Below are 19,103 nucleotides of genomic sequence, written 5' to 3' on the forward strand. Positions count from 1 at the left end.
GGGAGAGGATGGGGTCACTATTCTTCCATTTTCATCCATTTCCCTTACTCAGCATGAGATATTCAAACATATGCTTATTGCAGATGTTCTCACCCTTCATGTGCAAACTAGAATACTGATAATTTTTTGGCCTACATTGTTCTTGTTACTAAAACTTAACATCGTTTTGATAATCACAGATTCGATTTACAATGTCCAGACAAGGTCCCACTCTCCACATGCCTCCACTGTATTCAATTGTTATACAGGTGATGATTTATGACTGTTTATTAATGATTATAAGTTATTATTAATTTTATTTTTTTAATGAAAGGTACTGAACGAATAGGTAAGTTTCAGTGATTTACTCTGTATTCTGTATCATCTATCTGCATCTTCAGAATATTTCTGATTATGGAGATAAAAGTGCAGGAGTCAGAAAGGGGTAGCTGGCATGTGCCAACAGTCATCAGAGGCAACATCAAGACCCCAAGACAATGGCTGTGTGCCACCAGGTTTCCATACTATCCCAGCACAGAATTTCTCTGCTGATGTTGAGACAGAACTTATTATGTTGTTGCTAGTCATGAAAAAGAATTTTGTAATCAAGTCTTTGGGGGATAAATAACCCTCTCATTCTCTTACTGTCCCCATTTTCACAAGTACTATCTGGTTGGGGAAAAACCCCCTACTTGTTACAACATTACTAACATCCTGAGACCAGTTCACAATAACTTCAGGTATGTCTCAATGCCCATATGCCTTTTCCCTACATGGTATCTTTCATTATTTTGGTGCTATTTTATGAGAAATTGTAGTAAGCAATAAGTTTGTCCTACAAATTCCAGATCTGGTTGTGGGCTTTTTGGGGTGGAAGGGTTTTGGGTGATTAAGGATGGATAATTGGGATGAAGTAGAGAACACCTATGAAGGGATGCCTCACCCAAGCACCCAGCTTTTTTTGTATGAGGCACCATATAATATTTTTGTATTTGTATTTTATGACATTATAATATTACAATAACAGTCATTTTTCAGATTAGGAAGTGGCGGGCCTGTTCAATTTCCTCCAAGTTCTGGCAAATCAGAGAATTGGAATGGGGTATGAGGATGAATGATGCTGGAAGTGGGAGAATAATGGATGTTTCTCAGTTAAATCTTTTGGAAGAAACTTAAGAAACCCCCACAACCCTTCTTTCCCTCCAGGATGATTTGGAGTTGTCTGGTTCCATCTCAAGTGGGATTCCTTCTGTGATCAGCTGCCATGGAGAAGTGCCTTACCAAGGTCTCCTTGGAGAACAGAGGCCTGCAGATTCAAATTCAGTCCTGTGATTTCTGTAACCAGGACCTCGAGTGTCAATCATCTATTCCTTAACTGCCGGTCAACTTGTAAGATTTGGTGGCACTTTATCGGTGCTGCTAAGCTAAATTGGGTAATGCCTGGCTCTGTTCTGGATCTTCTAAAGGACTTGAACAGAGTCAACAGACCTGCTTTTACTATAAATAATAAGCCTGAAAGTTACCATAAATGGTTATTCCAAATTAAGACTTGAAACTCTATTCCTATGATACCTACTACCTGAAAATAAATCTAAAAAAAAATTAAAATACCAATATCCATATGACTGCAAAATTCTGAAATTGGCGTGGTAATTGGAAAAGTGATTTATTTCTCCACGAATTCTTTCGTTGTTTCAATATCTACATCACATGGTGGGATCCATGAGAAGGAACACTACATGACAAAATTGGACATGTCTTTTCATGAATCCCACCTTGTCTGTAGGGAGAAGAAACTCCAAGAGTTGCACATACTCATTGTTTACTAGCATTCCTCCTATATTATTTTTAATTGGTCAGGAATTACATTTGTACTAATATTGCTTGAACATAAGAAACAACCTAGTCAACATAACAAAGGAAAAGAACATGAAAACATAAGCAAATGAATAACAAATTTGCTTTTCTATGGATTAATCCCAATGTTTAAAGTGCGGTGCAACTAGAGTGCAAGGATTCCTAGAGTCTAAGGGACAAGACATATTGTGAGGTGCATGCATGAATGAAGTGGGGTGCCACTTTTGAAAAAGAAAGAATAAAATAAAAACTTATATACAAGGACATGCAAATCTAAATTCTGAAGGAAAATAAAATGCTTCAAAAAGCTTATTGGTTCAATTGGTTAGAGCATGTTATTGGCAAGGTGGTCATAACCTCGCACATTCAAAACCTACATAGCCTAAGCTGTTTAAACTTTAAACACCATAGATACAGCCTATAATATAATAAATTACATATTCAAACAGCAACTTCAAGATTGATTCATCAAAATATAACAACAGGATAGGTAAATGTACCCCAGCTTGCAGCCTAAGGCATGCCTTTTGAAGCAGTGATTGAAGCATTGTAGAAAAATCAGGGAATCTTCTATTCAAGGTGAATCTACCAACACTTATTCTCTCGGTTGTTGAATCAGAGCAGACTGACAGATCAAAGTTTAGACTGGGGAGTGGTGTAGATGAGGCTCTTTATATAGAGTTAGATCTTGGTGCAGTGAATTGAGATTGGACAGTGAACTTGTGAAGGAGTTGGCAAATTCTAAGAGTCGGGAGGGTTCAAATTTTGGAAATGTGACCTAAATATTGGCCCCAGGGATTCTCTGTGCAAATAAAGTCTTGCTATGATGCCAAGATGCGGATATGAACAGCAGCACAGATGCAAGAAATAGGGATACATTTCCTGAGATCTAGAAAACAAGTATAGATATAGTGTTTTAATATGCTTAGCTAATGGGAGAAGAAGCAAGAATTTTATTTCCAAATTGGAAATTGGAGGGGAGGTTATAGAGGACCAAAGAGAGATTGCAAGGATCTTTGCAGAGCACTTCAGAGCCGTGTTTCAAAGACCCCAAGGTGATAAAAGATGGGTAGACGGATTGGACTGGCCGACCATTTCAGGTGATTGCAAGATTTGGTTAGTAGAAAGGAGGTTCGAGTTGGAAGAGATCAAGGGGGTAGTGTTTTCTATGGATAGGTCAAAGGCATCGGGGCCGGATGGATTCACCATGAAATTCTATTAGGATTTTTGGGACATATTAAAAGATGACTTAAAGGAAGTTTTTGATGAATTTTTTTACAGAGGAGTAATAAATCCTGGTATGAATGCCACACTCATCGCATTGGTGCCAAAAAGGGGTGGAGTGGTCCATCCAAAGGACTTCAGACCCATAAGCTTGGTGAATGGTCTGTATATATAAAGTCATAGCTAAGGTGTTATCTTTGAGGATAAAGAAATTGCTCCATTCCATCATCTCTTCTAACCAAGGGGCTTTTGTTCAAAATAGACAAATAACAGATCAAGTTCTGATAGCAATTGAGTGCCTTGAAGAAATGAAGAGAACTAGAAGAAAGGGCATAGTTTGCAAATTGGATATGGAGAAAGCCTATGATATGGTGGATTGGTCCTTTCTAATGGAGGTTTTAAGTCACTTTGGCTTTGGGGAGAGGTGGTGCAAATGGGTCTGGTGTTGTATCCAAACATGTCACTACTCGGTGCTCATAAATGGATCAATGGTGGTTTTTTTCAAAGCAGAGCATGGTATTAGACAAGGAGACCCCCTTTCTCCCTTTCTCTTCACCCTCATTGCAGATGTCTTGAGTAGATTAATAACAAAAGCTGATACAAGACAACTACTGAGAGGTTGGAGACTAGGGAGGGATAGGGCATCGATTACCCATTTACAATTTGCTGATGACATCCTATTGTTTTGTGAAGGGGACGATGTGACATGGATTAGGAACCTAAAGCAGATAGTGCAGCTCTTTGCAAAATTATCCAATTTAAAAGTGAATTTCGAGAAGAGTTACATTGCAGGTGTAAACATGGAGGATAGAGAGTTAGAAGTTTGTGCTGAAATTTTGGGGTGCAGTGCCTCTCAATGGCCCTTAAGCTACCTAGGATTACCCTTGGGAGCCAACCCAAAGGACTCAAGCTTTTGGAATCTAGTTGTATAAAAGGTGTCAAAGAAACTGGTACGTTGGAAAAAGGGCTACATTTCCCTAAGAGGTAGGATCACTCTAATAAAGTCAACCCTAGCAAACCTCCTTGTGTATTATATGCCAGGCTTCAAGATGCCAGAGGGAGTAAACAGGAGCATTGAGAAATTAATAAGGGATATCTTATGGGAGCCAGGAGAAGAGAAAAGAGATCATAAGGTGTGTTGGGAGATAGTTAGTAGAGATAAAAAGTATGGGGGTCTTGGAATAGGAAATATCCAAAAAAAGAAATTTATCTCTACTAGGGAAGTGGTTATGGAGAATGCCTAAAGAAAGAGAGAAACTATGAGCAGGGGTGGTGGTGAGCATACATGGGCTATTGGACAATGGATGGACCGCTGGTTCACTACAATGGGCTACCAGAGCTTCACCTTGGAAGGTCGTGCAAGCGATTCTACCTTGTTTCTTGCCTCTTGTAAGGTATGAACTCAATTCTGGTAACCTAATCAAATTCTGGGATCAAATCTGGTATGGGAACTCCCCTTTGAAGGACTTATACCCATCTTTGTATTCTTTATCATGTTTCAAGAATGAGCCCATCATATCTACTTTCTTAGTCCCATCAAACTCAATTAATGGTTTTGATTGGAGCCTTGGATTTAGAAGGGGATTAAGGGATTCAGAAATTTATAGTGTGCTCTCTTTACTCCAAAACCTTGAAGGAATTTTCCTTAATCATGATAAGCCTGATGAAAGAATTTTGACACCTTCCTCTTCGGGTCTATTCTCCAGTAACTCTTTCTTCAAAGTTTTAACCCAACCTCCCCTTAGTCCCCTTCATTCTTTTTTTGTCAAGGAGGTATGGTGCAAGGCTATCCCACTTAGGATTGTGGCTTTTTGTTGGGAAGTTGTTCACAAAAGAATAAATACTTTGATTGGCTACAAAGGATTATATAAAATAATCTGAAATTAATTTTATATAAATCTGATTATTATTTAGAATAGTTCCTTATGATTTTCTTGATTTATGGGTTGTTTGTACAAGAGGAGATCGAGTTCTTGGTTTGCGTAGGGAAAACTACAAGATTTGCAGTTTCTTGATTTATTTATTACATTTGGTCTGTAAATAATTTTTTTTTTTTAGACTCAATGTATATGTATTCGATCTGATGTAATCATTAATTGAAATAGGATTTCTATTTATTTTATTTTTGGATCGAAGATGGCAGCGCAGAAAAGGAGTTTTCGCAGAGAAGAAGATTTCACAAATGGGAGAACTACAGTCTGCGATTTACAGTTTATGAAACTGCAAACTGTGATCTAACGTCTGTTTTGCAGGCTGGATTGTGTGAACAACCCTGATTGACTGATTCTTGATTTTCTTTTATCAGTTCTTTAATTTTATATTATTTTCTTGAATTAAAGATTTAATTAAAGATCAAACCCTAGACCCATTCGAACCAAGATTGCCTCCAACTGTTTGGACCAAATCTAGGATTTAATCAAGGCTGAAAGTTAGCCCTATTTTTTCCACTAATGGGCTTGATGATTGATATTTAATTAAATGGTTAATTCGGCCCAACCTGTAAAGGCTTAGTTTTAAATAGTTAAAACAGCCAAAAGCCCACTTCAAAGTATAAAGCTATATGGGCCAAACTGGGCAACCCCACTTTAGCCCATATACCTAGATAATATTAATGGTTAATATTATGCACTTATAACGGGCTTCCAATGGACCTTACAGATAATTAATTGATTGGATCAATTTATTCCTGCATGAGATGTTTGGATGTGTGATGTGCTGCGTACATGGGCCATAAGTGCTTGGCCCATGCTCATTCGACAGTGGCTCTTGCGCACACCATGGCTGAATGCACATCATTGCCATGGTGCCCCTTTTGGTCATTGGATAACCTCCCTCAGTGGTGGACCCCACACCTCATTAAGAGGTTACGTGCGAAACCCTAGCCGATTTAAGGCCCACCGAAATCTGACTTTATGAAAGTCAGTGAGAGCCACTTTGGTTTGACCTAAATCAAATTATGGCGTAATAACTGTTCCCTCCAGTTAATATGAGTGCAAATGATAGGGAGATTCATACGATGAACTCTCTAAAGGCCTTCCATCATTAGCATGTGGATGTGTCATTCAATAATGAGGAAATGCACTAGAAAATGGGCTATCCATTTACTGTTGGGCTTGTCTGAATGTTTCATAAGATGATAGGGGTGTCATAGACTGATGTGAGAGGGGCTTCACCAGAAATTGGGAACTCTCTCACGGTACCTTGGCGTTCGCGAATATGATGGGTAAGAACTCACTGGACAAAAATGTTTACCTGAAAACGGCTCTGAACCTTGTCTGACAGAGGCCAAAGGGAAAACTCATATGATGAGTGGATATGATCCTTCATAGAGAGGTGGTGAGGTTATGCAGCTGAAATAGTTGGCTCCATGCACCCTATGTGATTTCCCACATTTCCAGAGACAACCCGTAGTCTCCGTCACTGAGAAAGGAGGGAAATCTCAGAGATGAATAAATGAAAATGGATTGTAGATTAAAATTCATATCTATGAAATGAACATGAATCAAATTAGGTTGTGGACTGATGTTTGCTCTTTTATCATAAAATGGCAAACGGATCATTTGCAAAGCTTCTTGACGACAACAATTTTAAGGGCCCAAACTATGCCGACTGGTACAAGAACCTTATGTTAGTCTCAACCTCTGAAAAGTTGGATAAAGTAGCCAAAAATCCTGCCCCGGATCGTCCGGGAGATAGGGCTTTTGAGGCCTGAAAAAGAGAATACCAAGAATGGGAGGAGAAAAATTTCTTTGTCCGCTGCTATATCATTGCCTCTTTGGACAATTCAATTCAGAGGCAGTTCGATCAGATCGAACTTGCCAAGGACGTATTGGATAGTCTCAAGACAATGTATGAAGAGCAGAATCGTTCTACTCGGCAGAAGGTCTTGAAACAATTCATGACCACGTAGATGTCCAAGAACCAACAAGTTCACGACCATTGTCTCTGGATGATGGGTTATATCAACGAACTAGAGGTTCTTGGATCCGGGTTGGATCTGGTAACACAGATCGATGCTATTCTCAACTCTCTGCCTCCATCCTTTAATCCATTTATCATGAACTACAACATGAACAAGCTGAACGTCAACTTGCAGGAACTCAGTAATATGTTGCAGAGGGCTGAAGAATTGATTAAAAAGGATACCATTGCCATGCTTGTTGAAATTGGCAAATCGGGCAAAAAAATGAAGGCAAAGAGAATGCCCCAGAAGAAGGCTACCAAACCCAAGAAGCAAAAGAAAGACAAAGCATCGGATGCTTGTCACTTCTGCAAGAAGACCGTCCACTGGAAAAGGAACTGTCCTGCCTACCTGGAATCCAAGAAAGGTCACTTCGAAACTTGTGTTATAGAAACCAATCTGTTGGTAGTTTCTGCGTCCTGGTGTATTGACTCTGGGGCTTCAACTCATGCGTGTAACTCACTGCAGGGGTTCAAGGTAAGCAAAAGGCTGAGTGAAGGAGAAATCACACTCTACTTGGGGACTACTGCAACTGTTGCAGTCGCGGCCATAGGAACCGTGGAGTTACTTTTTAGAGAAGGAACTATTGTACTGATATATTGTCTTTATGTATAAAATTTAAGGAGAAATTTGATTTCTTTCTCAAAACTGTGTGCAGATGGTTATTCTGTCTTTAGTAATTTGAGCAGAATCCGGATGAACCCTGTGTCTACAAGAAGTTCAGTGGAAATAAGGTTACGTTCTTGGTTCTATATGTAGATGACATTCTACTCATTGGGAATGATGTAGGAATGTTGACTACGGTGAAAGTATGGCTTTCACAACAATTCTCCATGAAAGATCTTGGAGAAGCCTCATATATACTGGGTCTTCGACTCTATAGAGATAGATCGAAGCGGATAATAGGATTATCTCAATCTGTCTACATTGACAAAATAGTCAAAAGATATAGCATGGAAAACTCCAAGAAAAGAAATGTTTATTTCAGGCACAGAGTCACTCTCTCCAGGAAGATGTCTCCCAAGACTTCTGAGGAGATTGATGGCATGAAAGACATTCCCTATGCCTCTGCCGTAGGGAGAATCATGTATGCCATGCTGTGCACTCGTCCTGACATTGCTCAGGCAGTGAGTGTAGTAAGCAGATTTCAGGCCAACCCTGGACAGGAACGCTGGACTGCTGTGAAAAACATACTTAAGTACCTCCGAAGGACAAAAGAGTTTTGTCTAATATTCGATGGTAGCTCACTACATATCCAAGGGTATACAGATGCCGATTTCCAGTCAGATCCAGATGATAGAAAGTCTACATCTGGATATGTTTTCATGATAGGATCGTGTGTTGTTTGTTGGAAAAGCAGCAAACAGGGGTCCACTGCAGACTCCACGACCGAGGCCGAGTACATTGCCGCAAGTGAGGTTGCCAAAGAAGCCGTGTGGATGAAGAAGTCCGTTCACGAGTTGGGAGTAGTTCCGTCCAGCACATCACCCATCCCATTGTTGTGTGACAACAATGGAGCTATTGCTCAAGCTAAGGAGCTACGAGCCCACTCGAAGTCGAAGCACATCGAGAGGAAGTACCACGTACTGCGGGAGATTGTTGGTAGAGGGGACGTCCTGATTCAGAAGGTAGCGTCAGCGGAAAATGTAGCAGACCCATTGACGAAGCCACTATCATAGAAAGTGTTTGAGAAACACGTGGAAAGCATGGGACTCCGGCTAATACCTGATTGGACCTAAGTTCAAGTGGGAGCTGTTAGACAGTTTTGTATGCCCTTAGCTTCAATCAAGATGATGTACTTTATGAGTTTATTGTAAATGAATAAAAGTGCATATTTGATTCATATTCCATTGGTATGTTTCTGTGTAATACCCTTAAACTGGACACTTAATGAGACTCGTGTTAGTTTAGAATGTTCACAGCCAGTGGGTCGGTCTGGGGAGACCTATCCTGACAAGGCTGACACTGTGGTGCCACCAAGTCGGTTGGGGTGGCCTGTCTCAGCTGTCAGGGTGACACCTTAGGCACATACAATGTAGGATTAATTGAATCTATGAACTGGACCAGATTTCCAATATTGCCCTGGACCTTGGAGATTGTTGGGCAAAACTGGAAAATTACACCCGACCCCTAGACTCGATTATGATACTGCACTAGGTGTCGGACTGGGCTGTCTTTGATATACCAATCAGTGAGATCCTTAGCGGGGGTCAAAACCTGGGTATGTTGGGACAGTCTGAGAATTCATCTGAGTGGATGATCATAGTGACAGGATCAGTCCCTTTGTCGGACAAAGGTAATGATCGGGGATGCACTATCACTGATGGAAACCAAAACTACCGGGAGCCGATTCAATCGTTGAGATTTGTTTTGCAATATATATTTTATATGAGATACAAAAGTATATATTTAATGGTTTCTAAAAGGTTTGCAAAATGTTTTAATTCCTGGGATCCATATAAGTAGAGAGTGCAACACTGTGCCTTGCAGCCGAGGGAGAGGTCCTCTCTTGTCGGGAAGTGTATGATCATTATGGGCTGAGAGGTTAAGTGTAAGACCATTGAGGATAATACCTGATGGGCTAATCTTGCATCTGCCCATAGTCTTTGGGTGTTACAAGGTGGATTGGCCCAGGAACCACTTAAGGTAAGTGTTGGGCCCATAGAGACCATGAGATTGTTTTCAGGGGGTGCACTGTCCATAACAGTGTATTCAGCCATGTCTTGTAACAAAGGCTGGGTTGAACCAATGTAGCTGATGTGTAGATCAATGTTTGGGTCCCACGCCATACAAGGAAGCCCAAATGGGCAGCAGTTTGGAAGGCTAAGTGAATACATAACCTTAAATGGGCCTTAAGCCCATTTGAACTGGGCTAGTTTGATTAGTTATTTAAAGGGGCGAATTCTGAGATGGATCAGCTGATAGGATTGGGCCCATACCCTATCCACTTAAAGAGTCCAAGATCTAAATAAGATTTATATCTGGAAGCCTCCTAATTAGATTAGGAGATGGTTGATCTGATCTGTAGATAAGATAAGGGTTATCCTTTATCACTTAAAGAGGCTTATTATCCAAATATGATTTGGATTAGCAACTCCTAATGGGATTAGGAGCTGATCCTTTTAAGATTATAAAAGGAAGAGGGGGCGGCACCCTTTAGACATGCAACCAACACACTCTTGTCTTCAGAGCTGAGATCACAAGAAGAGAGAATTTTGTACCCTATGAATACTCTCTTGCCGCCTCCTTCCTGCAACCGCCGCCTCCAGCAGTTCAATCTCTAGTTCTTGGGAGAAATCAAGATTTGTTTTTGATACCAATCTTAAAAGATTGGTTGGAGTTGTATTCACAAGCCATCCAGTTGATTTTTGCGAAGGGTCAAGTTCTTTTGGAAGAACACTGCTGATTCTGCTCCACCCTGCACTGCATCATTTTCAGTGGGAGCAGATTTTGGATCCTTCCTTGGGCCTGAACACTTCTATTGGGAGATACTTTTTCTCCATATCAGGTATAATCCCTTCCTACTCCTTTTGGTTTAGATCTGGTTCAGTTTATGGTTCAAGAATGATCATAGAAAATATGATTTTCTAAATAGGGAATGTGATTCCCAGTTGAAGGGAGAGAAAAATTTTTTAAATTCGCCCCTTTTTCCGTAATCTTTGGGCGTCTATGTGATGGATATCCTATCCCTTCATGAACTACCTGTGTGAGCAAAGTAGAGTGGACTCCACCAGTACCACATGTTCCTTATTGTCCGCTTGCTGCTGAACTGGAACTAGCTGTATCCCGCCGGTTCAGAAATTGCCCATACCTCTCAAGTTCGGCCCTTACTGCAGCAGTTGCAACAGACTCCAGAGCAGCTGTAGTAGAAGGGGCCAGAATGTCTCCAGTAACTTCCATGTGAGCATTTCCCTTCTTATTTTTCAGTCTAGTCGGCACAAGATGTGGGTGAAGCTTTCAGCAAGTATCTCTTGTGTGTTTAGGCTTCTTATAGTAGTCACGGATCAGATCTCTTTTGTCTTCCTTCTTGATTTCACTAAGCTAGAAAGAATTTCAAACACCCTATACTTCTCTAGATGTTTCTGATAGGTAGTTGCATCCTTAGTGGTTTCCCAAGCAAATGTCTCTAAATGGTCAATCTCTTGCCACAGGGTTTTAAGGGTTGAAAAATAGGCTACAACAGGTCTATCTCCCTGCCTTGTAGAAATAATCTGATTTCTCAACTAATAAGCCCTAGCAACATTCTCCCTCTGTGAATAGGTTTCTGCAACCCATCCCATATTTCCTTAGTTGTATTTGCCCATAAAAAATTTTTACTTATATGGGGCAACATGGAATTACACAACCAAGTCATCACCATATAATTCTCCTATACCCACCGAGAGTTGCTAGTTTCGGGTTTCACTTCTTCACCAGTGATATACCCTAATTTCCCACGAGCACTAATGGCCATCTTTGCAAATTGTGACCATTCTAAGTAATTTGCGCCATCCGACCTAACTGTAGTAATGGTCCCACTCCCAAAAAGTTCTCTAGCACCCCCTCCCACTGGTCCTATTTCACTCTCGGGCTTATTTTCAACTCCGTGACCCTTCATGCTTCTCAAAAAATGTAAAGAAAATAATTGAAATATACAAGAAGATCAAACGAAACACTTTTGGAACCAACAACACCTTTTTGGTGTCCTAGACTATCTTTCCACAAAAGATTCCTTTTCTATGGGATGGAAGAAGAGAGAGAAGAGGCAGTCACTCTCTCTAGAAGCCTCCAAATCAGGCAGGACTTGAACTGCCCCTTACAGAAAACTCCAAGGAACCCTAAAAAATTAGGACGCCACTTCCTAGGTCAAAATTGAAGAGTCCAACAAAAACAAGACTCTTCCCCCTTCTCTAGTTTTTCCTGATTTTGGTGAGAAGCCCTAAACCAGCTACAGGGCAAACAGATCCACCAAAAAATCAAAAAACTGGGCTTACATGAGATCTTCGATCTGCCTCTTAAATCACCATGCAGTCGGCCGATCTAGGGTTACATGAGAAAACAAGTCAAGGAACCTTTGGCCTGCTCTAATACCAAGTAGAAATCATTGATTGCAGATTTAGTTGAATTTCTTGTGAAGGGAAAGAGGAGGAAGATGAAGATTTCAGCAGTAGAGAGAAAAAAGAGGAGGAGAAAAGAGTAGGAAGTCAACCAGGATTCTTAGATAAACCCTAACCGCCAACCCCTCATTATAATTTATACTTAACTTAAAGGATGAGATATTACAAGGATGCCCTTAGTAGGGTGGCTACTAATGTAGCTGAACAGTCACAACTTAAAAACATAAACTAATGGGCCTAAAGCCCAACAACTTCCTAACTAAATAACTTAAAATAAGAATAAAAACAACTAGGCCCAACTCAACAATCGGTAACATCATGTGGAAGAGTGCTAGGGTGGCAATAATCTGGGCAGTGTGGGAAGAAAGAAATACAAGAATTTTTAGAGAAAAGGAAAGAACAAAAGAGGCCTTGATTGAATCAATATTGATCAGAGTGGCTCACTGGCTGAAATCCTTAGAAAGCTTCTCACATATATCCATTGATGACATCATTAGAAATTGGAAGGAATTGCAGACTTAAATGTCAATAAGCAGCCTGTTATTCCTATCTGGTTCCCTCCTGAAAGAGGATTTATAAAGCTTAACTTTGACGAAAGTAGCATGGAAAACCCAGGTAGGTCAGGAATTGGAGGTGTATTCAGGGATGAGGAGGGTACAGTGTGTGCAATATTCTCAGGCCCAACAGGTGAAGGAGACTCACTAAGAGCGGAAGTAATGGCAGTTATGGAAGGGGTTCAAAGGGCTAGAGCCATGAATGTTAGAAAGCTAATCATTGAAGGAGATTCCAAACTGGTAGTGGCTTGGCTACTGGATGAGGAAAGTAGGATGTGGAAATACAACAGTGAGAAGAAAAAATTCAGATGGATCACAGAGGACATGGAACTGATAATATGATGGGTGAAAAGAACAGCTAATTCGATGGCTGATGCACTAGCCAAGCAAGGGGTTGGGAGAAATCTAACATTATGGGCACAAATGTAATTTTTAATTAAAATTAAAGGGGAGAGATAAGAGGGTTTGTCTCTCTCCCACTTTCTCTTGTACACTTTCTTTTAAATTCAATGAAGTTAACAGTTATTTATCAAAAAAATAAATGCTTATACCATGCTTGTGCTATTTTAAGCCAGCTGTCATTTCCTATGCTTATACCTTGCCAGATTTAATTAAAACTTCTCACACAGAATTATTAAAACTATTCTACATCTTTTAGAAGTGTTAATTCTATTAAGTATTCAATTGTCCATTCAGTATCACATGTATTTCTGGTAAATATCATGTCAAACTCACCTGGTGAGAGCATGTACAAGGATCCAGGCATAAGTGTCTTGAAGATGAGATATTTTTAGCTACTTCCTCTTAGGGGAGTAGATGATTCAGCTGGCAGGATCCATGTCCTACTTGTTCAAAATGTTGATGAATATTGGTTCTTCCCGAGGTTTTTGAAGAGCAGGAATTTGGGCCTCTTGCTTTTGCTGGATGATTAGAAACATTGGAAGAAGGGTTTGGGTTGTGCCATACACATGATGGAGTATAAAATAGTGTATTAGGCGAATCAATTATCATGGGCTAATAACAAACCATTTAGATTAGTTGATAATATTAGTTGAAGTTTTTATTAAAGATTCCTGTGAAAGGTCTCAATCCATGTTAAAGTCCTTGTGAGAATTCTTAATTCATTAGTAGTAGCCTAGTAGGTAGGATTCATGTCACAACAAATAGAGATTAAGAAAGTGTTGGATTCAGCACTGGTCTTAAGGATTATAGATTGACTTATCATACCACTGGGTAGTATGTTATTATGGTTGTCTAATGTAAGGCACATAGTTGTCAAGGTGATGCCTAGGTGACAAGGCACCCTTGGAGGCCTCTCCTAATTGCCAAGCAGTTTTGTGCATTATGTTATAAAATACTATTATATTCTTAATTTTAAAGATTATAATTATAAAATAGACATTATTAAACTAAAATAATCAGTTGTGTGTTTATATACTGAATTCTTTTTTATTATTTTCTTATTTGTTAGGGTTTAATCAACACAAACATTGCTAACTGCTGTATTGAACCCTCAAAGACTTCAAAACCTGAACCAATAAGGAAGAACTTAAAATTTTTCTAATCAATACATTTTCTTCTTCCACCTTTCTTCTTTTCCTATAAAAATAGGGGGTCAGCCCCTATATTTTTGTAATATTTTTTTCTTCTTTTTCTTCTCATGAATATATTAATATTCTAGACTTCAATATGAAATTTATACTTTTCTTATGAAAATTATGAATAATTATTAAGGAAATATAGTTATGAAACCTAGGTAAGTAGGTAACTACCTAGTATATATGTTTTTACTAAAAAATAATCCATCGCCTAGGCAACAAGGCACACCTCACCTTGGTGCCTTGAAAACTATGGTAGGCATATGGAATCTCATTTTGGTAGAACATTTCATCTCTCGAGTGGGATTCTTGTTTGGGTTGACAATCCATTGCCTCCCCTATTTTTTGGGTCTGTTTGTACTTCGTATTTTTAACCTTCCATTAGATGCATGAAAGTGCTGGAGTTAAATTAGCTTGTGTGGCAAGTCTTGATTTCCACAATTTTGTGTGTGTGTAGGGAGGGGGGGGGGGGGGGGGTTTAGGGTCTGTTACTATTTCTTTGTTGATATATGAAAGTGGCTTTGGATGATTTTCTTTTGTAGCTTATTGTTTTCTTCTTTCATTTCACTTTTACTTGCTTTTTAAACAAAATTCTTCACTTGGACTTTTGCACCAAGAAAACCATTTCCATCTCTACTTTTATTCTTGTATGCTTATCTTCATGACTACTGCAATTTCAAGTTCATTTACATTTTGAACCTCTTCCTATGCATCAGCATTTTCAACTGGTCCATTGTTCCATGATTCTGACATGTCAATATCCAAGTCACACCTCTTCGAAGATGCATATCATAATTTTGTTTCATTTGGGCTTCTCTTTTTTTTTTTATGTGAAGATTGTTGTCTACTTCTGCAGGTCCCTTCATATCTGTTAAGCCAAACAAAGAATTAAGAAGGATTTTCATCACTCACACCATGAGAAAAAGGACGAATAGAACAATGTTTTTCTGAAGCACCAATAGTTCCACAACCACCAGCTCTCCCAAAAAGATGCAAGTGTTTGAGATTTGGAAACCTTTTCATGGGAAAACATAGTGTTTTCTGCAATTGTTTAATAATCACTTCTTTTGTATATCCTTATTTGCTGGCTTAGCTGCTATGAGCATTGCATGTGGCTTGAGTGTGCAAACTCTTGAATGTAGTCCTGTATGTCAGGCAACTGAGCTAGACGGGCCCCAGCTGCAAGCACATTTATGCAAATTCCACAAGTTAGGTCTATACCCAGTCCACCACACTGGGCAATGGTCCTTTTTTGACGAGGAATGGTGTAGTAGACTAGTAGTTCCTTATTCTTCTGATCAGAAACAATCCTTGTAATTTGCAATCGATGGTTCTTGATTATCTGTCTGTGTATAATCAATAGAAAGGTGGTATAAATAGTGATTTTGGGCTCTTGTCAAATGCGTATGTGTTATTTCCGTTTGTATTCTTGTTAAGCACATGTACTGGTACAAAATTTTATTAAGAGTACTCATGGTTGCTTATTTTGTTCATTAAGATTTTTATGTATCATCTTGAGCCCATGTACTATTAGCGCATTCTTTGAACTACGTAACCTATTGCCATCCAAAATATTTAATATCAATTTGTATTCATCTTGGATTGGCTAAAGGTTTTTATGGAATCGGGATCTGGCATCAACTAGCATGGTTTTTTAAAACGAACCAGTGACCGAACCGGTCAGGAGTCCGGTTACCGGTTCAATCAGTCCGACCGTTCAACCCGAATGGCCGGCCCGTTCTGACAAGGATTTGTCATATAATGTTATGTACCAGACTAATAATATACCTTAATTAAAAATTGAAGTTCCATGACATTCAGGCTTAGCATTAATTCAGATTTCATCTCAATTTTTCACCTTTAAATGCTATAGAAAGTACAACCAGAGGAGATTCTGGAGTCAATATCTGCCTCTCTAGTCTCTATCCCATTCCCCCTATAATATAGTGAATCAAAGGGACTCTCAGGAAACTTAGTCGTAGGCAGGATCATTTTGAGACAGTTCAGTCTTCTCCCCCATGTTCACTTCAGTTGCAGGTTCATCAAGTTGATTCACTGGTCGAGTTCCTCTAACAGAGTACATTTTTTACGACCTCTTACTTTGAATGCCCCCCAACTTGTATTATTGCAAGGATTCTCAAATTGGGCCTGGCTTGCACCCCTGAAAGATATACTTTGTACCATAATTAAGACTGTTTGGATTGGAGTGGAAGCGGAAAAGGGAGATGGGAAATGTATTGTAAAATACTCTTTAAATAATTTGGGTTCATTTTTTACCTGATTTTTGAGGTGTTTTGGAGCTCTGAACTCATTTTGGTGGAAAATAATCTTTGAGGGGTGAGTAGGTGGGTGGGTTGATAATTTTAGGCCGATATCAAGACTTCAAACCTTGGGAAAATTTTAAGCTTTAAAATCCTTAGCCATTTTTAATATCAAAATATTGAAACATTGATAGATAATATTACTTGGCAGAAACAGTAATGAAAGGACTAATAAAGTGGGCTTCAGGGCTGATATGAACTAGATGATTGAACATGAGGCATATCCATCCAGGACGCCCCTACTGGGTGAATCAAGGTTCAATGTATCACACACCCCGATACGCCAGAAGAGGTGTATTGGTGCTTTGAACCTAATGCAACCTTTTTCTTTATTTTTTTTTATAAAAAAATAGGTTATGGCGTATGTCTTAGGTCTCTATCCCCTGAAATGGTTCAAAAGGCCAAAAGTCATGAATTTTACATATCGATGATTCATTGATGCAATATATATCGGCCAATACGTGCTGATATGTGACAAAACCTCTTAATAAAATCGCCTAATGGTGAAGAGTCAAACCTCTAAATAGGAAAAAGAAAAACCATGGCCACAAATAATACCTAAAAGTCACATATTTTGATAATCTGTGTGAAATGCAAATTATCAAGATATACTTGAAAATGTTGGAAATAATGAAATTTAGGCCAGACCAATATTTAGTCTCATGTTTTCTTTTAACTCTTAAGCTGGAGCTGGCTTAAAACTTGATTATCATAGCTTTTTTTTTTTGAGAGAGAGAGAGAATATCATAGTATGTTGATGTAGTTTGATGGTGAGCTCTTTGTAGCGGTATTGGTATCAAAATTGTTATATGCTCGCTGATTTATTCAAATGAATTTGAAATTTGAGCATTGCACAAATTTTTTTTATCCATTAGTGGCCTTAATTAATGTACTAAGAATTCGAAGAAAAAATTAATGGGGATTGAATAAAGTAATTGATATAGTAAAATAAAAATTTAATGGGCCTTCATCAGCTTGTATTGATTTATATAGACAATGATAATAGCCGATATGGGTTGGCATAGATTTATATAAGTGAAATACCAACGATACTAGGCCATTCCACATGGCTAAAATCCAGGGATGTCAATGGGTTGGGTTTGGCTTGAAGTGCCTGCCTTCAATCCCAACCCGATGAAGATGTATCGAACCCGACCCATTTAATGTGCTTATACTCGTTCAAGCCTAAATATATAGAAAATTTTCAATGCTGTAATAACCCAAATTCTGATTAAGGCTGACCCAACCCTAACCCTATTCGGGTCAGTGTGGGTTTATCACTTTAACAAACACTTGATAAAAAAAGCTTTGCTTTTAATTTTTAAATTCTAACTTCAAGCAGCCTTTTATAAAAACTGAAATTGATGTTTTTGAATAAACTTTAATAAGCTTTACATCAGTTTCCGAAGTCATTATGCATGTTTTAATTTTGAGTCTGAAGGTTAAACCATTTTTCTCTCTGGGTTGCAGATCAAATTCTCAACTGTCTGGTCAGACCGTGACTAGTTATCAAACACATTTTATTTGAGGTTTAATTTTTATTGTAGTATTTTTATAAATTAGAAAAAAAAGTTAAAATTTTAAAATTTGAGGTTATAATATATCGTTTTTTGGCAAAAATAGTGGGCCAAGGCTTATGGCATTTGGATATTTTCGTACATTTTATATATATAGAAATTTATAACCCATGACCCTTTGCTCGGTGAAACGGATTGATAGTTCAACCACCCAAGTCAGAGGAAAAGCCAGGAGTGGAAGGAGTCTGGATCTCCTGCCCACGAGAGTTCTGCTCATGTTTATCGCAGTCACACATGGAGAATCTCATCCTCTGCATAATATTATACAGGGAAAAATGTTCCCAATTCACGGGAGATAATATATTGTGGGTAAGCGTGGGCAGAGTTCTTGTGGGCAGAAGAGCCGGTGTCAAGTGGAAGAGGGAGCCCTGGCCCCTTTAACTTCTAAGCCATGTTGTCCCCCCCCCCCCAAATTGGGGTATATATGAATCTGATCCGGTTCAAATCCATTAAGAATGTTAGATACTTAGACCCGACCCAATTTCATTTCTAAAAATTTTAATAAATTATTAAAGGGAAAAGATATAACAGTTTATATAAAAAATACAGTTTATATATATATATATATATATATATATATATATATATATTATTTATTTATTTATTTATTTATATATATGTGTGTGAATTCAATCTGATTTTTTTATTAGATTCTATTATCCAATCCAATCCAAAAATCCGGTTTAGGGGTATCCGAATGGGATCAGATTTCAGATAATGATCAAGCCACTTACACCCCTACATAAATTGCTTATTCGATTTCCCCCCAACCCCCCCCCCCCAAAAAAAAAAATATATATATATATATATCCTGCTCCACCAGTCATTGGGTTTTTAATAAAGTCAAGGGTTTCTAAGCAATTTTCAGGTTTAGGGTTTACCCAGACTGGAATTGATGCCAGGTGATTGTTCAAACAAATTGATCGCCCAGGTCAA

General features: G+C 38.7%; 1 protein-coding gene across 4 annotated transcripts in view; it reads left to right on the forward strand.

The window, feature by feature from the left end:
* Positions 1-1,542, forward strand: part of LOC148873339 (proteinaceous RNase P 1, chloroplastic/mitochondrial-like) — an 82,257-nt gene extending 80,715 nt beyond the window's left edge. For 2 of the 4 annotated variants that reach the window (XR_016111456.1, XM_088981783.1), the window contains 2 exons: positions 180-248; positions 381-751. Coding sequence is in view for 2 of the 4 variants with exons in the window: in XM_088981783.1 (XP_088837909.1) it covers positions 180-248; positions 381-428 (117 nt within the window). In the remaining 2 variants the exon portion in view is untranslated. Of the gene's footprint in view, positions 1-179; positions 249-380; positions 752-1,006 lie in introns of those variants that run through there. The other 2 variants (XR_016111440.1, XM_088981781.1) reach the window with 2 other exon arrangements.
* The last annotated feature ends 17,561 nt before the right edge of the window (positions 1,543-19,103 follow it).

This window comes from Nelumbo lutea, chromosome 1 (assembly GCF_056320005.1).
Source record: "Nelumbo lutea isolate HS-2025 chromosome 1, American lotus-T2T, whole genome shotgun sequence".
NCBI classification, from domain to species: domain Eukaryota; kingdom Viridiplantae; phylum Streptophyta; class Magnoliopsida; order Proteales; family Nelumbonaceae; genus Nelumbo; species Nelumbo lutea.